We start from the raw sequence: 25,097 nt of genomic DNA on the forward strand, positions 1-25,097 counted from the left end.
CCCAAACAAAACTTCCTAATTTCCCCTGTTTCCAGATTTCTGTAATAGTAAAATACTGCTCTTCTTATTGGAGAAACAGAAGCTTTGTTTCAAAAAAAAAAAAGCAAAAAAATTCAAATATGTTTTAGGTTTTGATCCTCCAGAAGGGCTGGAAAGAAAACTCCCAAAACGGTGCAGGCTGGTTCTCCAGCCTGGGCTGCGGAGGGCGGGACCCCACCTTCAGCACTCTTGAGGCTCTAGGGAGAGGCACAGAGCAGGAGCCACAGGGGGCTGAGCCTGAGCACACACAGGGTCACGTGTGCCCAACACAACACCCACTCGCTGCCAGCCACAGGGTTTCTGGGAAGAGGCTGTTCACACCAATAGCTGGAAACCGCACGAGGCCTGGATGGCTCAGGGCCACAAAGCCCACAGCACAGGGCCTGTCACTCAGGAGGTACTTTGGCAGTGGAGGCTGTGCCTCCAGAAGCCATGTCCTGCCGCCTCCTGGGAGCTGCACCAGCCTCCTCCTGTGGCCCAGATTCTATTACCTGCTGCTGGCTCCTGAAGGAACCATGGAGGTTCTGTGTACTCAAAAATTAAAGTGCATCAGATTTGATTTTGTTTGGAGAACACAGTAGTGTCTTGAGTTTACGGGGTTCCCTGGGGACTGGGGAAGAGCAGCATGTGCAGGGCCTCATTGGGAAGGGGCAGGATGGGGAAGCGACAAAGCCCTGGGCTGGGCTAGGAGACCTGGGTTCCTTCCTGGCTCTACCACTGACCTGCTATGTAGCCTTACTGGACACATCCCTTCCCTGTCTGGACCCTGGGGTCCCCCTTAGAAGTTAAGGACCTTGGTCCTTCCTGCCTTGCTTCTGTGAGAGAAGCAATTTCTTTTCGAGGCATCCCCTTGGAAAAGATGTCCTGGGGTGTGCTCTTCCTCCCTGACACCCAGGCAGCTGCCTTCTTTGGCAAGGCATGTGTTTGGAAAGCCTGACCTTCTGGGGAGGAGGCCCAGAGCAGCCAGAGGCCCCAACCTGAGGCCTGCTGTCCTAGTGTGGGAGGTGGCCAGGTCACCAGCCCAAAGACAGCCAGGCTGACCCTGTGCTTAAAGAACTCAACAGGCTCTTCTGCCTGGGGACCAGGCCCCCTGCAGAGGAGGCAGCTAGGAGGGAGATGAGGCGTCTCCAGCTCTGGGGGAGAATCCAACTACCCCATGACTCTGGGCAAGCCATTTCCCAGAGTGCACCTCTTCACCTGCCACCCTGACCCCTCCTGGGCTGCTGAGAGTGAAAGTGCTTTGTGAAGAACAGACGGAGGGCCAGCAGTTATCATGGGCAGCCACTGCAGCTCTCCTTTCTTGGGACCTGTTGCCATTTTCAGATGCGTAGTATCCTCATCTTCTAGCCCTATCTCTAGGATGGAGACAACGGGTCTTTGGGGCAGGGGTTCTTTTAAATCAAAAATCAGGAAGGGAGGAGGGGGATGACAGCGAATTAAAAACAAAAGCACTGTGTGTATACTTCACAATTAAAAAAAAAAGAAATGAAAACAAAAAACAAAACAAAACATGGTCCCCCCACACTCCCTCCCCCCAAAAACCAAAGCACGCACACACATCTGAAATGGAAAAGAAAATGGGGGGAAGGCAAGTGTATGTTTTGGAGCCGGCTAAGGCTAGGACTGTGTGGGTGAAGGAGTTGGTGCCCAGGGCCTTGCCCCAGCACAGCTGGCCTCCGCAGGCCTGGAGGCCGCCGCAGCACCCACAGCTATGGGTTGATGTCGGGGAGGAGGAGCAGCTATGGAGCTTGCCCAGACCTCCCTTCTCCACTGACCCAGACAGGGGTGGAGCCCCTGCTGATGCTCCCCCAAGGCCTGTCCTCAGAAGAGCCTCTGCCGCTCCATACCCCACACATGAAATAGAAAAGTCGAGTCTCACCAGGTCGGTCCTGAGCCACACCTCAATGTCGTCCATGACAGAGGGCTGCGCAACGGGGATCTATGGAGGCGGCAAGCAGCGGGCCAGGCAGCCCCCACACAGCCAGCGAGGGGAGACAGAACACCGGAACAAAGGAAATCATCAACAGCAACCCCAAATAAAACCAAAATGTACACAGAGCAAAAAAACACAATTGGCACAGCACACAGGGGCAACACAGGGCAGCCACGTGTGAGATGGCAGGTGAGGAAAGCAATGAGGTGCAAACGATAAGAAGCAGGCTGCCCAGCAGGGCCGGCGGTAAGGAAGGTGGCTGTACGCGTTCTTGAAATGGAGAACTTTTTGACTATGGGTGTCCACTCTCACGTTGCGGGGCCTCTCAGCCCGGGGCTGCAAAACACCTTCTAACCTCAGGAAGGCGCTGCCATGCAGGCTGATTTTGAACTCAGCCACTGTGACAGTCCGCTGTCAAGCCCAACCCAGGGGAGGCCAAGTGACGGCCTGCCCAGAGCAGGGTACAGGTGCTCAGAGGGCAGGGCGGCACCAGCCCTGGGGGATGCAGGGGGGTCTGTTTGCTCAGCTGAAGAGATTTTGAAATGCATCCTGGTGCGTTTCTGAGTGGAGAGGGGAACTGGAGGAGGTGCGTGCTCCGTCGGGCTGGGTGTGGCCTGGGAGACAGAGACAGGAACATCTTACCATCAACAGAAACAGAGCAAAAATGAGGGCTCTGATGACAAAGGGGACTATGGGGTTCTAGTCTTCTTTGTGTCTCTTTACGGGAAATTCATGAAGCAGCCCTGAAAGCAACAGCTCCCTTTAGTCTCGTCCTTTCTTCCCTGTGTTCAATGGCTGGCTGTGCTTCAGGAGTCAAAGAAACAAAGTTCAGCCGAGCACTGGGACACCGCAGCCAGAGCCAGGGAGGTGGCAGCTTCCAGGCAAACTAAGGTGTACCACGGGGGTGCCTGAACAGTCACCTTGCTTGGGCCCCTGTGCCAAGCACCTCAGGGACAGAGACTCTGAAAAATCCATGTGGCTAAGAAGGTTTAAGTTGCTGTCAAATATGACCTGATAAGAAGTGAAGGTAAACTTTAACTCCCCAGAAGCCATGTTAATGGAATGTTGGCTCCAGCCTAGAGAAATGAGGCGATGGCCCTTAATCACCTCCTCGCCTACCCTGGCTCTGGGAGGTTCCCTTTCAGGGCTCACTTGCAAGACCCCTATTTCTATAAAACAATGCCAGCACTGGGTCTATAGCTGGCTTCACCCAATGCCATGATCTAGGGTAAGACTAAAGTAAAAATAAGCAGTAAAAGGAATACCCCAGGCCGGGCGCGGTGGCTCAAGCCTGTAATCCCAGCACTTTGGGAGGCTGAGACGGGCGGATCACGAGGTCATGAGATCGAGACCATCCTGGCGAACACAGTGAAACCCTGTCTCTACTAAAAAAATACAAAAAACTAGCCAGGCGAGGTGGCGGGCGCCTGTAGTCCCAGCTACTTGGGAGGCTGAGGCAGGAGAATGGCGTAAACCCGGGAGGTGGAGCTTGCAGTGAGCTGAGATCCAGCCACAGCACTCCAGCCTGGGCAACAGAGCAAGACTCCGTCTCAACAACAACAACAAATAAATAAATAAATAAAAGGAATACCCCAGTGTCCATCAAATGTAAAAAATAACACGACCTTCACAAAGAAAAAGAACAAAGAACACACATCACCAGCAGTGATGTGACAGCTCCAGTGCTGGAGGTTGACACCTGCTGCTGATGATGGGGGAGGGTGGTCTGGGGCCCCAGGTGGAGTCCAGCACTCTGAGCAGGTATCTGCGATGCCACCAGAGCTCTTCGCTCCCTCAGTGAGCTTGGCTGGCCCCTTGCTCTGAGGAATGTGCTCTGTGTCCTACCTTCGGACCCAGTGTGGGAAGCCCACAAGAGCACTTTCAGAAAGGCCCAAGCCAGTCACTGATCAGATTAGGAAATGTCTGTGTTGCCCATCATTTCTTTGACTTACTGGGGACTTAAGAATGTTGAATTGAGCAGGGCATGGTGGCTCACTCCTGTAATCCCAGCACTTTGGGAGGTTGAGGAGGGTGGATCGCCTGAGGTCAGGAGTTCGAGACCAGCCTGAGCAACATGGAGAAACCCCATCTCTACTAAAAATACAAAATTAGCTGGGTGTGGTGGTGTGCGCCTGTAATCCCAGCTACTAAGGAGGCTGAGGCAGGAGAATCACTTGAACCCGGGAGGCAGAGGTTACAGTGAGCCGAGATCACGCCATTGCACTCCAGCCTGGGCGACAAGAGTGAAACTCCGTCTAAAAAAAAAAAGAAGAATGTTTAATTGAAAAGGTATCAGGCGAGTCTTATCACCCAGAACTGAAGCTTAGAAAGTCAGAGGCATCTCCAGAGAGAAAACGCCCCACACTAGTGGTCAGAGTGCACACCAGCCCTTTTTTACACCTGACCAGCTTTCGTCCGCTTAGCAGAAACTGAGATTAGATGTCCTGAGCTTTCCAATGTGTTGCAAAAGCTAGAACAAAGACATTAAGGGGTCAGGGGCCTTAAACCTTCAGATTTTTCTTGTTAATTGTTTTGTTGATGTTAAAGAACAAATCCCTTGAGGCCTTGGGTCATACTTTAATTTTCTTCTTTGGGGATTAGTCTCGAGAGCCAACATGCTCAGAAAATAAACAATGACACTTAAGAAATTCCTCACCCCCTCAAAAATAATTTCCCAAAAGCAGGATCATGGGAACCCTTTTCTTCCCTGTCCTAGATTATTCCAAGTAATTGGTATATTTATGGAATGGCATCCTCCAGCCCAAGCCCTAGAGGGCAGACTGAGGAGGAGAGGGCACTGGGTGGGGTCCATTTGGGCCCTCGCACTCACTGGTGGCAGGACTTGGGGTGAGTCACTCCTCTCTGGACCCCACTTTCTTCACCAGAGAGCTCCCGAGTTTCTTCTATCCTAAGAAGCCTCAGAGATTTGGGTGGAGAGGCAGGAGCAGGGGACAGAGGCCTGAGCAATGTTTGGCTTCAATTTCCTCATCTGTGAAGTAAGGCGATTGCTAGGTTGTATTTGGCTTTCAATTCTTATGATTCAGAAGAAGAAAGTTATGACTTCACTTTCAGGTTGGTGCTTCTGTTTTCTAATTTAGAAACCCAGGGATGTCAGAAATTATTGGAATTGACTCATTACAATATGGAAGCCACTTGGCCTCAGGGCATGAACCATGGTGAAGCAGGGTGATGGTTAACAGTTAAGCTTACATAACGTAAGCTTAAATTGACTTTCTTGTGGCTGGACACAAAACCTTAGCTATCTAAACCTGTTGTCCTGGTAAATAAATGCCTTGAGTATTATAACAGGGCAAAGTTCCTTCTAATAATGTAGGTGCTATCAGACTCAGACTAAACATGTACACTGCTTAGAAAATATGAACTAAAGAAACTGTAGGAGGCCGAGGACGAGCGCCTTGTCAGGCTGATGGGAGGGAAGTGGGGCCCTGGCTGGAGGAGGGGGCACTGCACTGAGTCTTAGGGGACTCTGTTTCTTCGCTGCAGCTTTGGGCGAGTCACCAGGCCCCTAGGAGACCTCAGCGTCCTCATCTGTCAGACTAGGGGCTGGCCCAGCAGATTCCTAAGAAGACTGTTGGCTCTGATATATCATAGTTTTATTTTTATTTTTATTTATTTATTTATTTTGAGACAGAGTCTTGCTCTGTTGCCCAGGCTGGAGTGCAGTGGTGTGATCTCGGCTCACTGCAACCTCTGCTTCCCAGGTTTAAATAATCCTTGTGCCTCAGCCTCCTGAGTAGCTGGGATTACAGGCGTGAGCCATCACACCTGGCTAATTTTTTTTTTTTGTATTTTTAGTAGAGACAGGGTCTCGCCATGTTGGCCAGGCTGATCTCAAACTCCTGGCCTCAAGTGATCCGCCCAGCTCGGCCTCCCAAAGTGCTGGGATTAAAAGTGTGAGCCACTGCACCCAGACTGACGTGCCATAGTTTCAGCATTTTACTGGGTAATGATCCAAGCTGAAGGCTGGTCTGAGGGATCTGAAGGAGAGTATGAGTTGGAAGAGAGGGACAGAAAGGAAGAAGACATGTGAAGAGAGAAAAGGAAGGAAGCTAGCACAGGAATGCCCTCCAATAGAGACTACTGCCTGAAGCTCAGCCCCTCTGAAGATAGGCAGGCCAGGCTGGCTTGGCTGAGGCAGTGGTTAGACCAGCCCTTCCCATTTTCAAAGTCCATAGACAAGCATCTTGGATGTCAGAAGTCACAGGTTTTGATCTGAGCGGCAGGTGAGCCATCCTGCTGTCAGCTGACTCTCACTTGGAACTGCAGGCAGGGGCAGCTCTGCCTCAGGGTCAGGAGGGAGGGTTGCCAGTCCAAGGAGGAGAGGTGTGTCTGTCTGGTACTCCAGGGGTTAGGATTATCCTTCCAGAGTAAGAGGAGCCTTGGGGGCCTCCAGGTCTGAAGAGGGAGTCCTGCCCTCCAAACCCAAGCCTGGGTTTTGGCAGCAGCACTCTTTACTAACCTACCTCTGTTCTTGTTTTGACTTAGATTCTCTCACATGAGGATATCTTCCTGGCTGCACCCTGCATAAGGGAGACAACCCTAGCTGATCACCAGCCAGGAGAGGCAAAAAGACCTTACACTAGAGAGGCCAGGGAAGGACAGCACAAGCCTAGCAGTCTCCCTGAGAGTCGCCCGGCCCTAGCCCATTGACAGATCTCATTTCTCTCCAACCAGTAATGAGCCTGGTGGTGTCAGTTAACTTCTGTGTTGGCTATCCAAACACCTGAATCCCAGGAGCATAAGGGTTCCACCCGATGCTCCTCTGCAGGTTCCCACAGCCCCACGCCCACAAGGAAACCCACCTGTCCAGTTTTCAATGCAACAAGAACAACTTCTGCAGCTCAGGTGTGCTATTTCCAGAGAAGCTGTGAATCCCTTCCTATGACACTTCAAGCACCACCCCACTGGGACGGCGTCTAAAAGCCTTTGATCTCACTCAACAGTACAAAAAGTTTCCAAGTAAAGAATTTGTACTCGGGAGGTTTGAAAAGACTCAAGGTTTCTACACTATGGGAAATAAGGCAAAGCAATTAATATTTGTTGTAAAGAAGAAAAAAAAAAACAAAAACTGCAGTCAGTCAGGCGAGACACCAGGTTAGCTGTTAGTTAGGTTTGTTTCTGGGAAGTTAGAGACTGGAGCTCTATGTGGGGACCCGGCAGTGGCGAGGCAGTCTGTGTGGCCAGAGGCAGGCACCACCGCCAGCTGCCAAGGCCACCCTCACGGGAGTTTGTGTGGGCAGTATCCTTTTTTGCAGGATTAACAGGCACAAGGGCACATGGGCTGGATCCTCCCAATGAATACACATGGTCTCTAGAAGCCCGGCTGCAAGGGCCCCCAACATGTGGGCCAGAGCCCAGTCTGTCCCTGAAGAAGCAAATGAGAGGCCTGGGCCAGTGCATCTCTCTAAGAATGGGCTTGGGGTCTAGTGGAGGAGCTGCCTTCTCACCCAGAGCAGGAGTGTGCTGCTGCTATGACAGGTGGCGGAAGAACTGCCCAGGCTGACAGCAGAGCTGTGCAGAGGGCCCCAGCCCAAGCTGGGTGGCAGGCAGATGCTCCTTGCTCCCACGGCTCTGAGTGGTCCTGCATGGCCCAAGTTCCTGCTCACTGCTCACGCTTTGCTCAAGCAGGCGGCCCCTGTGCTGCTTGCAGTCTAGGACCTGCTGGCCTTTCCTCTGGCCACAGCCTATCATAGCACACCAGGGGCAGTTATGTATTCCTCTCACCCCACCCCACCTGGAGGGAGAGGCCCATGTTTGCACTGCTTTCATCATCTTTCCTTCTCTGCATTCTCTCCAGCTCAGCTTCCACCACATGTACCCAGAGCTCTGGGCTCTGCTAGAGGTGAAATGGTCATCCTGAGGCATACAGCCTGAGATGAGCTGACCCTCTCTCCATGCACCAGGCTCAGGCCACCTGAAAAGACAAGGTAGGAGAGACCCTTGCAGGTCTGTGGGCCAGGAAAGCTCTGCTGCATGAGGACTAACTGTGTTTACAACACTGAACATTCCTGGGCTTTGTCTTCTTTTTATGTTGTTTCTACTGTGTTGGTTTTTGTTTTTTGTTTTTTGTTTTTTTTGAGGTGGAGTCTCACTCTGTCACCAGGCTGGAGTGCAGTGGCGCAATCTCAGCTCACTGCAACCTTCGCCTCCCAGGTTCAAGCAATTCTCCTGCCTCAGCCTCCCGAATAGCTGGGATTACAGGCGCACACCACCACACCCAGCTAATTTTTGTATTTTTAGTAGAGACAGGGTTTCACCATGGTGGCCAGAATGGTCTTGATCTCCTGACCTCATGATCTGCCTGCCTCAGCCTCCCAAAGTGCTGGAATTACAGATGTGAGCCACCGCGCCCGGCCTGTGTATTCTTTAAGAGGTTTCAAATCATTTTGAGGGACTTAGTGGACACAAGTAAGTACATTATAAATATCTGTCAAGTCTAGGACTGCTGAATTCACAGGCCCTGGGCTAGAGGGGGCTTCCCTGACTGGTCAGATGCTTTGAGTCTGTTCCCTTAGAATTGTTCCCTCCCAAGCAACAGCCACAGTGACTTGTGCTCATCCTGGAAAAGTGAATACTGCCCGGAGCTCCGGAGACAGTAAAAGGAAGGAAAGGACCCTCTCCTCATCCCTGCTAATGTCCCAGACTCTTCAGGCCTGGGGGCAGGGAGGTATTTTTGGGACTGGGAATCTGTGACTTACAGAGATTATGCAAAAATAGGAGGGGAAATTTGGCACCCCTATCAGAAAGAGAGAGTGTGGCCTTGTACTGTCTGATTCACAAAGGCTTGGCAGGTCACAAGAGGAAGACATGAGCTGTTACACAGGTAGGGGCTGGGGTGGACAGCAGGCTCGGCTCGGCTGGTGACTCCTCACCATTCCTTGGGTTATGAGCCAGCTGTCTATGGGCTCCAGGTCATACTCCCCACCTCTACCTTTCTTCTGGGCCGAGGATAGAAAAGTCTCAGAAAGAAAAGTCACAGCAAGACCCATGAGAAAGAAGTCAATAGCACATATTGTGGAAACAGAAAAGTCACTCTTCAGACGTGACCCTTTGCCACGTAAGGAAATCTGATGCCCTGCTCCCAACCTCCACCCCTGGCATGTCCCCCTTACCTGCCTGGAAAAAAGAAGAAAAGTTTAGTAACCAAGAATCCCAACAGGATAACATACACTCATGCCAACTACTCCCGTGCCCTTGGAAAATCTCCCGGAGATCACAGGTTGACCAGAGCTGCTTCTCTCGATTATGGCTATCAGGGTTGGCAGGCGGTCAACTTTTCAAAGAACCAGCTTTTACAGAAGCATTTCTACTTTTTTCTTTTTCCTGCATTTTTTCTTTTATTTTTTTTCTCTTTTCTAGTGGCTTGTGTATTCTTTTTCTAAACTCTTGAATACTAAATTTAGATGTATTCTTCATTGCCTTTTAAAATATTTATTTATTTGAGGTGAGGTCTCACTATGTTGCCTAGACAGGGTCTCAAAATATCCTGGGTGCAAACAAAGCAATCCTTCTGCCTCAGCCTCCCAAGTGGCTGGGATTACAGGTGCCCGCCACCACACCTGGCTATTTTTTTTTTTTTTTTGAGACAGAGTCTAGCTCTGATGCCAGGCTGGAGTGCAGTGGCACAATCTCGGCTCACTGCAACCTCTGCCCCCCAGGTTCAAGAGAGTCTCCTGCCTCAGTCTCCCAAGTAGCTGGGATTACAGGCACATGCTGCCACACCCAGCTAATTTTTGTATTTTTAGTAGAGACGGGGTTTCACCATGTTGGCCAGGATGGTCTTGATCTCCTGACCTTGTGATCCACCCACCTCAGCCTCTCAAAGTGCTGAGATTACAGGCATGAGCCACTGTGCCCAGCCCTGATTTTTGTATTTTTATTAGAGACAGGGTTTCACCATCTTGGCCAGGCTGGTCTTCAGCTCCCACCTCAGCCTCCCGAAGTGCTGGGATTACAGGTGTGAGCCACTGCGCCCAGCCCTGGGATGACCTTTTCTTGACTGACTTGGTTGGATTTGATTTGTGGTGTGGCTACATAAGTTTCTTCCCTTTATTTATTTATTTATTTATTTATTTTATTTTTGAGATGGAGTTTCACTCTTCTTGCCCAGGCTGGAGTGCAATGGCGTGATCTCGGCTCACCGCAACCTCCGCCTCCCGGGTTCAAGCAATTCTCCTGCCTCAGCCTCCTGAGTAGCTGGGATTACAGGCATGTGCCACCATGCCCAACTAATTTTGTATTTTTAGTACAGATGGGGTTTCTCCATGTTGGTCAGGCTGGTCTCGAACTCCCAACCTCAGGTGATCTGCCCGCCTCAGCCTCCCAAACTGCTGAGATTACAGGCATGAGCCACCACGCCCAGCCTTCCCCTTTTCTATTGTGTTCTTAAGTTCTCCCTTGGCCTCGTTTTCATTTCTAGGTCAGTATGGCTTGGGATGGGACAAGGTAACCTGAAATGCTGCAGGTGGGCAAGAATATGTGTAGACACACACAGCCCACATGTTCTGCTGCCCTGTATTGCTGAGGCTGTGGCCATGGCATCACCCCATTGAGCAGTAAACATGAAAAGCAATCTGATGGCTGGGTGCAGTGGCTCACACCTGTAATCCTAGCACTTTGGGAGGCCAAGACAGGCGGAGTGCCTGAGGTCTCAGGAGTTCAAGACCAGCCTGGCCAACATAGTGAAAACCCGTCTCTACTAAACATAATTAGCTGGGTGTAGTGGTGGGCACCTGTAATACCAGCTACTCAAGAGGTTAAGGCAGGAGAATAGCTTGAACCTGGAAGATGGAGGCTGCAGTGAGCCAAGATCATGTCACTGCACTCCAGCCTGGGCGATAGAGCGAGACTCCATCTCAAAAAAAAAAAAAAAAAAAAAAAGCAATCTGCCTACCACTGGGTGGAAAACCTGCTGGAGTCATCGGGACCTTTGAAAATGGGGAGCTAGTCCAAGCCACACACGCAAAGGGCGAAGGGCAGGAAGTCACTCACATCTCCTGGGCTCAGACCCAGGCCTGGGCACTGATAATGGCAGGGGTGCAGCAGGACACGCCCTGGCATGGACAAAGCAGGCCCTGGAGCCAGAGTGAGGGACAAATGAGGTCAGTCTCGTAGGGACACAACAGGGCTGCTCCCAGTGCAAGCCAGGGTTGGCCAGCACGAGGGGATGTCCTCACCAGGCAGTATCCTGGTAGGCCCCTAGCTGGGCTCTCTAATGCCCACCCTGGGGGCAGGTGGGAGGACATTCTAAGTAATGGGAGAATCAGAGCCATGAGCACTGCATTGATTTTGGGTGTCCCAGTCTCAGGGGTTCAGGTGGCACTGCCCACTCCTGTGGAAAAGCAGGGCACTGAGGACCCAAGGCAGCCAGCTGACTCTTCTACGCCCTCTGGTGACCAGTGCAGAGGGATGCATGCCCTCAGATCCACCAGGCAAAGGCCAGCAAGGATGAGGGAGTCCCTTCCCCCAAGAAGGAGCATCCCCTGGAAACCAGCACTGCTGCCTGCCTGGGTCCACTGGACAAGGACTTTAGAAGGCTAAAAATTGGTACCTAGGAAGCAAACAGCCCTTTGCAAACCTTCCTGTCCAGTGGACAGATGATCACTGCCCTCTCTAGCCCAGCTGGGGGACCCAGACAGGACTTCCAGCTGTTGTGGGCAGCTATTCCAAGGGCCCTCCTCCTCCCTGCCCCTGCAAACAGACATGCATCCATACGCATTTCTTAGTTAGGCAAAAAGAAAAATATCATGAGAAGCATTAAGACACACATCCTTTCCCCTTTAGTACTCTGAAATTGTACAGAAAGCATGGCTATGTTTTGGGGGGGCCCAAACACATACCATTCCCTCCACTTCACTGTGCTGCACCCCCTCACCGCCACAGAACACCCTCCCAGCCACCACCCAACTACGCCAGCTCTGTAAACAAACGCTGGCTCTCGAGTGCCTTCTAATGGGGTTGGTACTGCTCTGCTAGGCCAGCAGCAAATGGCCATCAGAGATGTGGCCCGGGTCAGCATTGTCCCTCCTGGTGCAGGCCATGGTTTTATCAGGGCACTGACCACCACCCTGGGACACTGTAACAGGTGACCATAGGAGACTTGTGCCTGGAGAACTTGGGGCCACTGTGGTAGGACGAGCAGGTGTTCTGGAGCTGGACACTCCTAGGATTCGAACCCTGGCTTGCTGTCTGCTCTCTGGGTGTCTCAGCCTGTCTCCCACCTCCCTGGGACTGTTTCCTCCTGGGTGAATTGGGAATTTCATGTGTGGCATCACCTCACAGGGTGAGGTGAAGACTCAATGAGGCACTACCTGGGTTCCACGGGTCTCTCCCCTGGGGTGTATCTGCCCCCTGTGCAAGCCAGTTTCTGCTGAATTACCCAGCCAGCTTTGCCAAACCACCTGGCTTTCCCTCCAGAAGACTCCAGGCAAAAACACAGGGTTAAACACCTACCCCTTCTGAGCTCTGTTTTCGACTGTCTAGGGCAGAAGCAAGTCCTCCGACAGCCTGAGGATCCTCATAGGTTACCCTGGAGATGAAGAAGCAGCACGAGCAGAGTTAATTTTCCTCCAGTGGTCATGGAGGGCTTGTAATCACTTCTGTCCTATGGTCCTTCCTCAGATGTCCTTGGAAAAACATTTCCTGAGACCTTGACATTGAGCAGAGGCTAAGGGCTCATGTTGTCTGTCTCCCTGCAGTGGACGCTAGGAGGCCTGGGTCCTAGCTCAGGCTGAGCCACTAATCTCTGCGATCTTAGATTTTGTGCACCTAAATATCCCTGTCTTGAGTAACAATACTGAGCATCTCTGAAGCTCAATGTCAGGGTGTCCAAAGTACCCTAATACTCCTCAAAGGGAAGACCAGATAAACACAAAGTAACATTAATTCTTATTTTAAAAGCAGCAGCCTCAGTGGCATTTGACAGGGAAGGTAGTCTCTGGGACCTGGGACTGTCACTGATTAGTGTCTGCAGCAGCAGCAGCATAGGGAAGAAAGAGAAAAGCGGTCTCTTACAACTGACAGGAGAAATCCTACTCCAACCAACCCCAAGGGCAGGAAAGTTTGTGTGGGGGGGAGGGGGCAGTGGGCAGTTGGTGTTAATTCAGTATCTGCATCTAATACCGAGTCCTCACAGCCATGCTTTAAAGTTCCTGGCAGTCCTGGACATGGTAAATAAATGACTTTTTGTGCTGGCCTATGACCAGGCATGGGTCAATCCCCCCAATATCTTTAGAAAGCCACTAGAAGGGGCCCCACATACGTCTTGCGCTGCTCAGCCAAGGAGTTTCCTCTTGTCTGGGCAAACATGTCAAAGCTGTCACGGGGATTACATTGCTGGAGTGAACTGAGGGTACCACTGACGCTCTCTGTCCCCAAGTCTGTGGCAACAAAACAAATGGGTGGCAGATGAGAACAAAATGTAGACTGTAGACCTGATGAAGGGCCCGTGAGCTAGGACGCCAGCCAGGCAGGTTTAGGGTTCATGGGGAGGGTAGGGCGGGACTTTTCCTTGGTACTCCCAGTGCACCACATGCCGGAGGAGCCAGGGTGGGCCAGATGGGGGACGGGACAGCCACTGCCCCCCCAAACTGCTCAAGGAGGCAAAAGGGTCATAACAAAAGGGAGACTGCTGGGGTGACAAGGCAGGGACTGGCGCCAGTGCACCTGCAGATTTTCCATAATGCCCTTCTCGTTTGGGCTCCTCATTAACTCAATCACAATGTCCAAGGACCTGGGACATCTATTTATTCAGCAAATATTTCTTATGCACCCACCATGTTCAGAGCTAGATCTTGAGTAGACCAAATTGAATCTGATATGGTCCTCAGCTTCAAGAAGTTCAGAGTGGGTGAGAGACAAGCCACAGCAGTGCTTAGCTTGAGACATCAGGAAAGACTCAAAACCAACACAAGAGGGGGTCTGTAAGGATAAGGGGGAGGATGCTATGGGGAGAAGGGGAAAGGCAGATAGAAAGGCACAGGGTTTGGAGGCCAGGTTGTGTGAAGTGAACAGTGCTCGCAGGAAGAGATTTGTGGAGGAAGTGGCTGGTAATATCTCAAATGCCAAGTAAAGGAGTGGGTGGGAAGACACTAGACTTTTTTTTTTTTTTTTTAAAGAGACAGAGTCTTACTCTCTTGGCATGATCATGGCTCACTATAGCCTTGACCTCCCAGGCTCAAGTGATCCTCCCACCTTGGCCTCCCAAGTAGCTAGGACTAGAGGCGTGTGCCACCGTGCCCAGCTGTTTTAAAATTATTTTGTAGAGACAAGGTCTCATTATGTTGCCCAGGCTGGTCTCAAACACCTGGCCTCAAGTGATCTTCCCACCTCGGCCTCCCAAAGTGATGGGATTGCAAGTGTGAGCCACCACCCCTGGCGGACACTACACATTTTTTTTTTTTTTTTTTTTTTTGAGACAGGGTCTCACTGTGGGTGCCCAGGCTGGAGTGCAGTGGCACCATCTCAGCTCACTGCAGCCTCGACCTCCTAGGCTCAGTAGATTCTCCCACTGCAGCCTCCTGAGTACCTGGGACTACAGGTGTGTGCCACCACTCCCAGATAATTTTTTGTATTTTTAGTAGAGATGAGGTTTTGCTATGTTGCCCAGGCTGGTCTTGAACTCCTGGACTCAAGCAATCTGCCCGCCTTGGCTACCCAGAGTGCTGGGATTACAGGCGTGAGCCACTATGCCTGGCCTACTAGACCTTTTTTAAGAAGAGAGGTAGCAGAAACCAATTTGAATTTTTTTTTTTTTTTTGAGATGGCATCTTGCTCTGTTGCCCAGGCTGGAGTGAAGTGGCACGATCTTGGCTCACTGCAATTTTTAGTAGAGATGGGGTTTTGCCATGTTGGCCAGGCTGGTCTCGAACTCCTGACTTCAGGTGATCCACCCGCCTCGGCCTCCCAAAGTGCTGGGATTACAGGCGTGACAATTTGAATTTTACGTATTAAATCTGGCCATCATGTATGCTGGACTGACCGAAGGCACAGACATCTGTTCCGATACAGAAATAGTGGCTACAAATATATGAAATATTGAGAAGCTAGAATTACAGCAACTGATAGCCACTAGAAGTTTAACTCAAGTCAAATGAAAGGAAGGTAGACAGAGAATTTTTTTTTTTTTTTTTTTTTTTTTTTTTTGAGACGGAGTCTTGCTCTGTCACCCAGGCTGGAGTGCAGTGGCCAGATCTCGGCTCACTGCAAGCTCTGCCTCCCGGGTTCAGGCCATTCTTCTGCCTCAGCCTCCCGAGTAGCTGGGACTACAGGCGCCCGCCACCTCGCCCGGCTAGTTTTTTGTGTTTTTTTTTTTTTTTTTTTTTGAGACGGAGTCTCACTGTGTCGCCCAGGCTGGAGTGCAGTGGCCGGATCTCAGCTCACTGCAAGCTCTGCCTCCCGGGTTTTTACGCCATTCTCCTGCCTCAGCCTCCCGAGTAGCCGGGACTACAGGCGCCCGCCACCTCGCCTGGCTAGTTTTTTGTATTTTTTAGTAGAGACGGGGTTTCACGGTGTTAGCCAGGATGGTCTCGATCTCCTGACCTCATGATCCACCCGTCTCGGCCTCCCAAAGTGCTGGGATTACAGGCTTGAGCCACCGCACCCGGCCAAGAAATATTTTTTAAAAAGGAAAGCAGAAAACAAGACAGAGGAAAGAATTTTGAGGGCTGTGCTTATTCTTTCAATGTTATAATTTCATTTGTTATAAATTGGTATCATTCAGTATAACCAATGCGCTAGAGTCATATACACACTTTGAATGTACAAACTAAATGAACTGTGGAAAGTAGAAAGTGGTGAGTTTCTTTTAAGTTCCAGACAATGGACTGCTTTAGGCTGATGGTACAGTTCAAGGAGAGCAAATATTTCAGTGCTGCTACCTCCTGTTTCCAAGCCCTCTGTAGATATCAACAATCAATCACAGACTTTTCTTTTTTTTTTTTTTGAGACGGAGTCTCGCTCTGTCGCTCGGGCTGGAGTGCAGTGGCCGGATCTCAGCTCACTGCAAGCTCCGCCTCCCGGGTTCACGCTATTCTCCTGCCTCAGCCTCCCGAGTAGCTGGGACTACAGGCGCCCGCCACGTCGCCCGGCTAGTTTTTTTTTTTTTTTTTGTATTTTTTAGTAGAGACGGGGTTTCACCGTGTTAGCCAGCATGGTCTCGATCTCCTGACCTCGTGATCCGCCCGTCTCGGCCTCCCAAAGTGCTGGGATTACAGGCTTGAGCCACCGCGCCCGGCCAATCACAGACTTTTCTAAGCCCTGATGTGGCTTCAGCATCCTCCTCAAACCTGTGTTCCAAGAAGCCAGTGAGCTGAAACCTATCTGCCCTCCTTGACCTAGTTAATATTGATTGTTTGTTTTTTTTTGTTTTTTTTTTTTTTTTTTTTGAGACGGAGTCTCACGCTGTTGCCCAGGCTGGAGTGCAGTGGCGCGATCTCGGCTCACTGCAAGCTCCGCCTCCTGGGTTCACGCCATTCTCCTGCCTCAGCCTCCTGAGTAGCTAGGACTATAGGCGCCCGCCACCGCGCCCGGCTAATTTTTTGTATTTTTAGTAGAGACGGGGTTTCACTGTGGTCTCGATCTCCTGACCTTGTGATCCGCCCGCCTCGCCCTCCCAAAGTGCTGGGATTACAGGCTTGAGCCACCGCGCCCGGCTTTGTTTTGTTTTTGAGATGGAGTCGTCCCCCAGGCTGGAGTGCAATGGCGCGATCTCAGCTCACTGCAACCTCAGCCTCCGGGGTTCAAGCAATTCTCCTGCCTCAGCCGCCCAAGTAGCTGGGACTACAGGTACCCACCACTAAGTCTGGCTAATTTTTTTGTATCTTCAGTAGAGACAGGGTTTCACTACTTTGGCCAAGCTGGTCTCGAACTCCTGGCCTCAAGTGACCCACCAACCTCAGCCTCCCAAAATGCTGGGATTATAAGCCCGGGCTTGACCTAGTTAATACTGAAAAGGAAATTACTTCAATCATAGAGAATGTTCCATATAAAACATGGCAGGTGACCTTTCTTTTCTTTTTTTTTTTTTTTTGAGACAGTGTCTTGCTCTGTCGCCCAGGCTGGAGTACAATGACGCGCGATCTCAGCTCACTGCAACCTCCACCTCCCAGGCTCAAGCAATTCTCCTGCCTCAGCCTTCCAAGTAGTTGGAATTGCAGGCACTCACCATGCCCAGCTAATTTTTGTATTTTTACTAGAGACTGGTTTCGCCACGTTGGTCAGGCTGGTCTCAAACTCCTGACCTCAGGTGATCCACCCACCTCGGCCTCCCATAGTGCTGGGATTACAGGTATGAGCCGCCACACCCGGCCGTGACCTTTCTTTAATTCCTTGAAATTTCCCCCATCCCTGCTTTCCAACACAGATTTTAAACTTCAAATTTAGGGGAAAAAAAGGTATGCATTGAAGGTAAGGTGGTACAACTGGCTAGGACTCAGGAATACACTTTCACATGTATTCCCAAAAGACTCTCTTTGGGTCTTCCAAGAAAGAAAGAGAGGTAGCCTGCAAGGGAGGCCAGTGGTAGGAAGTAAGTAGGCCCTTTTGTCCCTATGAGACACTCACCCAAGCCTGCAAGCTGGGAGGAGAGGGAAGATGGGGGCGCTGTGTTCCCCACCATCGGGCTCACCACGGCTGGAGACCCTGGCCCCAGGTCTATTAAGTTGTCTTCAGTCACTTCGTTCAGTACCTGTCAGAATGTGAGATTGGTCATGAGCCCCAGAACCCTGGAGTCAGGCTCTGAGGTAGAAGCTAGCAAGGCAACTGTGCAGGGTTCTGAGAAGAAAAGCATCGGCACTGCTCCAGTACAGAAGCAAGGTCACTTTCCCCATCTGCCTTCCGGGTCCATGGTGGCCCTTGATGTCAGTGAGCCCTGCCCACTGCCTCTTCCCCCTCCCCAGTAGAAGGAGGGGTTGCTGAGTCAACAGTGACTGTCCTGGGAGCTACAGACTTAAGAGCTTCCTTGCCACCCTCCCATCAGGGGTGCCTGCTAGCTCTGCCCTAGTATCCCATCAACCAAAGCTTGCTCTTCAATTTCCCAAATATTTCAACCCCAGTTAGAAAAACTGGAGGTCTCTCCAACCTCCAAAACGTGGAGGGGTAGGTCTGGCCTCAGGAGATGCGAGGATTCTGAAGGAATACTTACTCCATTACTGGCATTTTGAACCGATCGGCCAGACCTGTATCGTTCGAACCTAACGGGGGAAGGGAAAGCAGAAGTAAGGAGAGAGGATGCCTGTGATATGGGCCTGTGGGGTGCTCACTAGTCCTATGAAGAACCTCTGGGACCAAGACCAGCCAGTCCTAGTTGGGGGCTAGGGAGTGGAACCATATATCAACTCTGCCACGGCTTCCTCTGTGTGTGTGGCTCCCCCTGAGAGGATCAGCCTCTCACCCAGAACCCTGAATGGGCATCAGAAAGGGGTGGTGGCTGGCCCATCATGGAGGTCATTGTGAGTGTCCCCAGCCTCTCCTCACATACCTGGGCCCAGAGAGCTCCTCTTGTCCCTGGAGGGAGGATGGCTTAACCACCTTACCTTGGAGCTCTCCAATGTTTACAACGTCAGGCAGTAGCTGCAGACTCCCTACTTCACAGGGCTGTGTTGAGAAGCACCCAGCTAGTGTTCCTAACATGCTCCCAACTGAATCTCTGGGGAAAGGGGTTGGGGCATGCATAGGGTGGGCACCAGTAGGAGGAAGGTAGATGCATGGCCCTGACTGTGGCCTAGGGAAATGCTCGCCAGTAGCTGCTACAGAGAGGCCTGGGCCAATCATCGAAGGACTGCTAGAAGGGTGGAGTGAGTGTCTTCCGCACCCAATCGGGCAGTGCAGGGGGACTTGGCTTTGAGCAATTGTCGAAGGCCAGGTCATCCTTATGTCAGGTGGGGAATGGAAGAGTAGTAATGAGGTGTGTGTTGGGGTGGGGCAGAACAGATTATGTTCTGCATCATATTTAAAAACTCCAAATGCCACAGGCAGCGGTAGCTAAGAGACTTTCCAGCTGGAGCCTTAGACACCCAGCTTTAGTGAGTTATGCCGCTCCATTTCTGTCTCCCAACTTGCTGGGGTCAGCATCTGGTGACAAGGGATCCCCAGGAGGAATGATCTGGGTAGGCAGTGAGTGTCCCCTGTGGTTTTAAAAAAGACTTGTGTGTTTTTTCAACAGTGGTCTACAAGGAGAACAGGAATATTAATACATCTGAAACAATTTTAATCCTGGGGTAACTTTCCCACACTCATCTTCAATGAACAATGACTGTCATCAAAGACACTCTAACCAGGATAGCACTTCTAGCTACCAGCCCTGGCTTTGCCTCTGAATTCTTTGTAATGCTGGGACTGGGGGACTGTTGGGTGAAAATACCCATATTAGTTAGCTCCTGTTATGCTTTCTAGCAGGGCTTAAATAGATTTAACAGGTTAAATGCAAGCCCATTTACCATGGAGAAACTGGAACCACATGGCAAGACAAAGGGGCCTCGGGCAGGGAGTCAAGTCCCCTCAGATCTGCTCCTGTTCTTCAACTGATGCACTGGGGGTCCCAGGGACCCCCCACACTTACTGCAGAGGTTTCTTCGCCTGTCAGGTGGGCACAGAGCCACTGGTGTGTACTTCCATAATCAAAAGATGAGACAAGGCCCAAGGCTGTGACGGCCACAACAAAACCACTCTTTAGGCCCCCAAAGGGTAATGCAAACGCAAGCATCTGTCCCTCTGACCCTAACTGACACCAGATCCTTGTCCTCCTGATGAATCCAGCAGTAGAGTGTGAGTCAGCTGGTTGGCAGAGGGGACCAGGACCTCAGGTCTGCAGGGGACTCAAGCCACTGTCCTGTCCTCTCAAGCCTCATCTTTAAGGGGAAAAGGCTGGCCTGATCATGGTCCTTTCTGGTCCTTATGCTGAGTCCTTCGTGAAAGCCCAGTGTGCTCCCATCAGGTGATGAGATGGGAACAGTGCTTGCCATTATTCCTCCTATTTAAAACTAGGTCTAAATAAGACATTTTGGGCTTTGTCCTGAAGGAAGGCTTTGGAAATAAAAAAGAATTTGCAGGTTTGTTACCTCAAACCCAAAAATGATTTGGCTGCAGAAAGAACTGAAATGAATGTGTGCACGCTTCCCTAAGCAGCAGCATTCCGGCACTTACACCCGCCTGCTTCCCCTGAATGCTCTAGATAACACTGACATTTGCAAAGGGAAAAGCTTTTTTCCTTTCTTTCTTTTTTTTTTTTTTTTTTAAGATGGGAAAGAGGAAATCCTTTTTCTTAGTAGAGATTTTTTTTTCCCTTTAATCCTTTTCAAATTCAAAGGATCATCAAAGGAGCAGGTGCAGCAGCTCTGGGACCCAGAGCCCCCCAAGTGCTACCCCTCCCTGGGGCTGGGGGCGGCGGGGCAGTGGGGAAAGGCAGAGCAGCCTGAGGCTTACAAAGGGCAGAGCCTAATTCTGCACGTCAACTTCCTGCTGCTTCTGCTGCTCGGTTCCCAGGAGGACAAGAAGCATTTTCCCTGTCAGCCGGGAACAAATTAGCATCTCTGATGAGTATTTTCCAACTCTAATCTCTCTCCCTCTCCCTCTCTTTCCTTTGTTTATGAAAGAAATCCCTCTGTTATGGCAACAATCTTTTCAAGGGGAAAAAAAAAGAAAGAAATCCGGCTCCCACCTCTCATATCGAAGGAAGACATTGTTGAGGTCGTCGTTCACATGCAGCAGCTCCTCGGTGACCTCCTCGTTGGACACGCGGGAGATGAGCTCCACGATGCGCTGCTGCATGGCCCGGCAGGTCCTGTTCAGCTCCTAGGGAACACATGCACCTCTGGGTAGCCTGCTGGGTGTGCTTTTTGTCACATTCTATTTCCTTTGAAAAAATTTGTACTGATTCTTAAAAGTCACAAAAGGAGTACATGCTTGTTCATGAAACCAGACATGTGCCGAATTCAAAGTAGAAGTTCCCTCTTCACAGCCTGCCCATCCTTCCCCAGAGGAAGCAAGTACTTTTTCAGCAGACAAATGTCCAGACAGACATACTGTTGTATGTATACAAGTACATGCTTGTACAAATCATTAAAAAATATTAAAATGTGATTCTTTGCAGATTGCTTTTTCTCAACAAAATATTCCAGACACCGTTCCCCATCACTTGGTACAGACTGCCTCATTCCTTTGTGTGTTTCATAATGTATCTCGCCATTCTTCTATTGTTGGACATTTAGGTTGTGGTCTCTCTTTCTGTGGCCAACCCAAATAATGCAGCAATGAACACCTGTACACAAACATGCATATGCACTTGGGCTAGCACTTCCATAGGAGGAGTTCCTTAGGAGGGAAATTTCTAGGTGAAAGGGTATGGTCATTTATAACATCAATTAGTAATAGTAAAAGGCACTCCAGAAAGATGACATCAGTCTACTTACACTCCCAGCAATAGCAGGAGTGTATTTTATGACTGCATTAGGTATATTTTGGTGGCGTGTCTGCCACTTTGCCGAGGCCTCAGAAGCCCAGGCAGCTCCCTGGCTGGCCAAAAGAGGACATTCGCACACCCCAGTTGCCACTGGAGCCCTCTCTACCCTTAGAAGCAACAACCCCCTGATGACAGCGCCTTAGCACTTTATGGCCTGGCTTCCATGAACCTTCCCTGTTCCAGAACAGCAGACTTACTGATGCCCTTGTTCAAATTTGCTTATAGAGCTCCCTCAATTCCTGCCAGGCCCCTTGCCATCTCGATGCCAGACTGAGGATGCTACAGAGGAGGGAGCTGGCAACCCTGCCAGGCTGGCCCCCAAGCATCCCTGACTACAGGAACTGCCTGTGACCAAAGCGCCAAGTCCCAGTGTGCCATACAGGGTTAAAGCAGAGGGAGATGCTGTCCCCACCTACCTGGGCACTGGAGGGTGCCAGTGAGTTAAGAGGATAAGACATGAAAGATAAGTCCCTCGTTCTCACAGCTCAGTTTCAAAACAACTTCATTTTGAAACCGTTTCTGGTAGAAGTGACTGATTTATTCACAGGAGACATGGTAATCTCTTTTTAGTTCCTCATATTGTCTCATAATCTGGCTAGCTTGGCTAAAGGGTCTTCCTTCCTACCACATCATAAACTCTTGAGGGGGTGTTGCCATTTATCCACTCAAGGATGCCCTCAAGCCCTGCACTGAGCCACACAGTGAAAAAGCCCAGTAATCATCTGCTGAACACATCACACAGGTGGTCAATCAAGCCAAGTGGGGAATCAAAGGCATCCCCCCTGTATGTCCCTGGTATCCTGCAACACAGCACTCACACAGGGGCTGGGCTTCTTATGTGCCTTCCCCTCTAGACTGAAGCTCCTTGAGGGCAGAGAAGGCATTTCCCTGGTACCCATGACTGACACATGGGAGGCACTCCCCAAGTACTTCTGAGAGAATTAATGACTCTAAAGTATTCAGAGGCTGGTGCGGTGGCTCATGCCTGTAATCCCAGCACTTTGGGAGGCCGAGGGAGGCGGATCACTTGAGGTCAGGAGTTTGAGACTAGCCTGGCCAACATGGTAAAACCCCATCTCTATGAAAAAATACAAAAATTAGCTGGGCACAGTGGCATGCACCTGTAATCCCAGCTATTCAGGAGGCTGAGGTGGGAGAATTGCTTGAACCCAGGAGGCAGAGGCTACAGTGAGCCGAGATTGCACCACTGCACTCCAGCCTGGGGAACAGAGTGAGATCCTGTCTCCAAAAAATAAAAATAAAAAATAAAGTATTCTGAACTCTTGTCCCCACAAACCACCAGCTCAGTTATCCACATACACTCAGTCTTCTCAGCACTCTTCACTCAGAGAATCGGGAATTTTTGTTCATCCAGGATCTAATTTTCCCTCTCTAGGACTCATCCCAGGCCCCACTGAACCAGCAGTAAGCACTTATAAACATACAGATAAGTGCTAGAATTAATAAGAAGAGGTGAATACTGGATCTTAATTGCAGGGGACACTGCTATCTAGTAAAGAGAAAACTCCACAAAATGTCCACTCTCTTCTGTTGTGAATGGCTCATGTCCCCAGGCCAGGCAGGAGAGGGGTTCTCAAGAAGCTGCCTGGGCCTCGGGGCCTGCCAGATGTGGTCTGGATTGCCAGGCAATAATGGCCACAGGCGCCAATGGACACTCACAGGTCAAAGCCCAGTCACAATTACTGTACACAGGAAAACCAACAATGCAGGGGAAACACTCATTACAGAATGAAGCATGCTCAGGAGTGATGCTGATAAAGCCAGGCCCTTAACATTAAAACAAACAAAAACAAAATAAAAATGTCCAAACTTATGAAAGAAGCAATCACATTAGATCATGTGAAGGATTCCAACAGCCAGGACAAGTGAACAATTAAAATAATCATAGTATTTCTAATAGATTGTTAAAACGCAGTGAGCATCTCTGTTCAGGGCTGACAGGAGAGCATAGATGTAGGTTAACTATCCTCTGTCAAAGACCATCCTCCCCTGCTTCCTAAAAGAAACAAAGGATATGTGGCCAACACTTGGGCAGCATATTTACCCCGCACTTTGGAAGAAGTACCAGAGGAAGACCTAGCAAAAGTGTGCAGGATGAAAAAGAGAGGCTGGGCAGTAGGACAGAGAAAACAGGTCAAACAAACTTCTGCTTCTCTGCTCTGCCATGGACTGTTCCAGGCCACCGTACGGGTCTCCTCCCCAGGGATGCGGACGTGCCAACACACAAGGACCAGGCCAGGCACTGCTGAGCTCCTCCTTGCTCTAGCACTCCAGGTGTCTGTGGAAAATCTCTGATGAGCAAAAGGATCTCAAGTCCTAGCTCAGGACCCACCCCCTCCTGCAAACAGGCCCATTACAAGAAAGTATGGCCTCTGGGGCTTGTGGCCTAGCAGCAAGCCCTGGCTGTCCTTGGTTAGGGAGGGAGAAAGAAAAAAGTCAATCACATTCTCCAATCACAGCTGCAGGCCAATCACAAGGCACAGGACCTGCAAGCCAGGGGAGTGTAGGAGCATGTTGTGGGAAATAGATCCAAGTTACCCTCCAGAAGACTGGGGCATCAGCACCTAAGGCCCATAGGCCATCTTCAAACACACCTCAGACTTTTCAGGATATAGGTGGCCTCAGGCACTTTCCACATTGCTCAAGGGCTCCTGAGAAGTTGGCCATCTACCTACAATATCCCTTATCTCCTTTTCCATCAAACAAACTCCTACTCATCCTTCAAGGCCTCAGGATGTTTCCCCACCTCAGGATTTTGTCACAAAAATTTTCAAACATACACCAAAACAGGATGAATTTTACAGTGGACAGACACCATATGCCTGTCACCTAGATTGTATCATTAACATTTTACAGTGCCAGCTTTAACACATACTTCCCATTTATTCATCTTCCCGTTCACATACAGTGTTTTCTGGGGATCCCCCACCATCCCACCCTCCTCAAGACTCCCACAGCATTCAACACACTCCAGTCTGTCATCAGAGCCCCTCTAGAAAAACCTCCAGCAAGGGGTGACCAGCCCCCATTTGCACTCCACACAGCAGAAGCCCCAAAACAAAGAGTAGGCCTCGTGGGTGGTTCACTGGATTTAGAGGAGAACCAAACCAGATTCCTCAGTAGACAGCAGGAAGTGTCTCAGAAACATGGCTACAAATACTCCAAGCACCGGCCGCCTGATGGAAGGGAGCAGGGGTTGATGTCAGTCTCTCCCACAGAGCCCTAGCCCCAGCTGGGTGCTGGGGACCAAGCTGCAGGCAGCAAGTAGCCTGTGACTGGATACACTCTCCAAGTCTTCAGTCCTCTGCAGGCCTGCTTCTCCCTGTGTAAAACAAGGGGGCTGCATTCATGAGGAAGTTCTTCTGCAGAGGGCCACTGACGTGCTGCAGCAGCCTCCATGGCACGGGGCCAGGGCAGCTGGGGCTGCTCTGCTTTTCTCGATTTCAAATGTTGCCATTCACTGTAAAATTTTATTTGTGGAGGAAAAGGTTCCATTACTTTATTTATTTATTTATTTATTTATTTATTTATTTATTTATTTATTTTTTGAGACGGAGTCTGGCTCTGTCGCCCAGGCTGGAGTGCAATGGCGTGATCTCGGCTCACTGCAAGCTCCACCTCCCGGGT

The 25,097-nt window shown here is 50.4% G+C and overlaps 1 protein-coding gene across 13 annotated transcripts in view; it reads right to left on the reverse strand.

Annotated features, from left to right (window-relative positions):
* TOM1L2 (target of myb1 like 2 membrane trafficking protein) overlaps nucleotides 1–25,097 on the reverse strand; it is a 131,944-nt gene that overhangs the window by 5,420 nt on the left and 101,427 nt on the right. For 4 of the 13 annotated variants that reach the window (XM_077968657.1, XM_015118676.3, XM_015118674.3 and 1 more), the window contains 7 exons: nucleotides 20,649–20,782; nucleotides 18,135–18,183; nucleotides 17,555–17,678; nucleotides 13,254–13,371; nucleotides 12,446–12,521; nucleotides 8,866–8,952; nucleotides 1,919–1,978 (listed from right to left, as the gene is read on the reverse strand). In XM_077968657.1, the coding sequence (XP_077824783.1) occupies nucleotides 1,919–1,978; nucleotides 8,866–8,952; nucleotides 12,446–12,521; nucleotides 13,254–13,371; nucleotides 17,555–17,678; nucleotides 18,135–18,183; nucleotides 20,649–20,782 (648 nt within the window). 13 annotated transcript variants of the gene reach the window in all.

This window comes from Macaca mulatta, chromosome 16, assembly GCF_049350105.2.
Source record: "Macaca mulatta isolate MMU2019108-1 chromosome 16, T2T-MMU8v2.0, whole genome shotgun sequence".
Taxonomy (NCBI): domain Eukaryota; kingdom Metazoa; phylum Chordata; class Mammalia; order Primates; family Cercopithecidae; genus Macaca; species Macaca mulatta.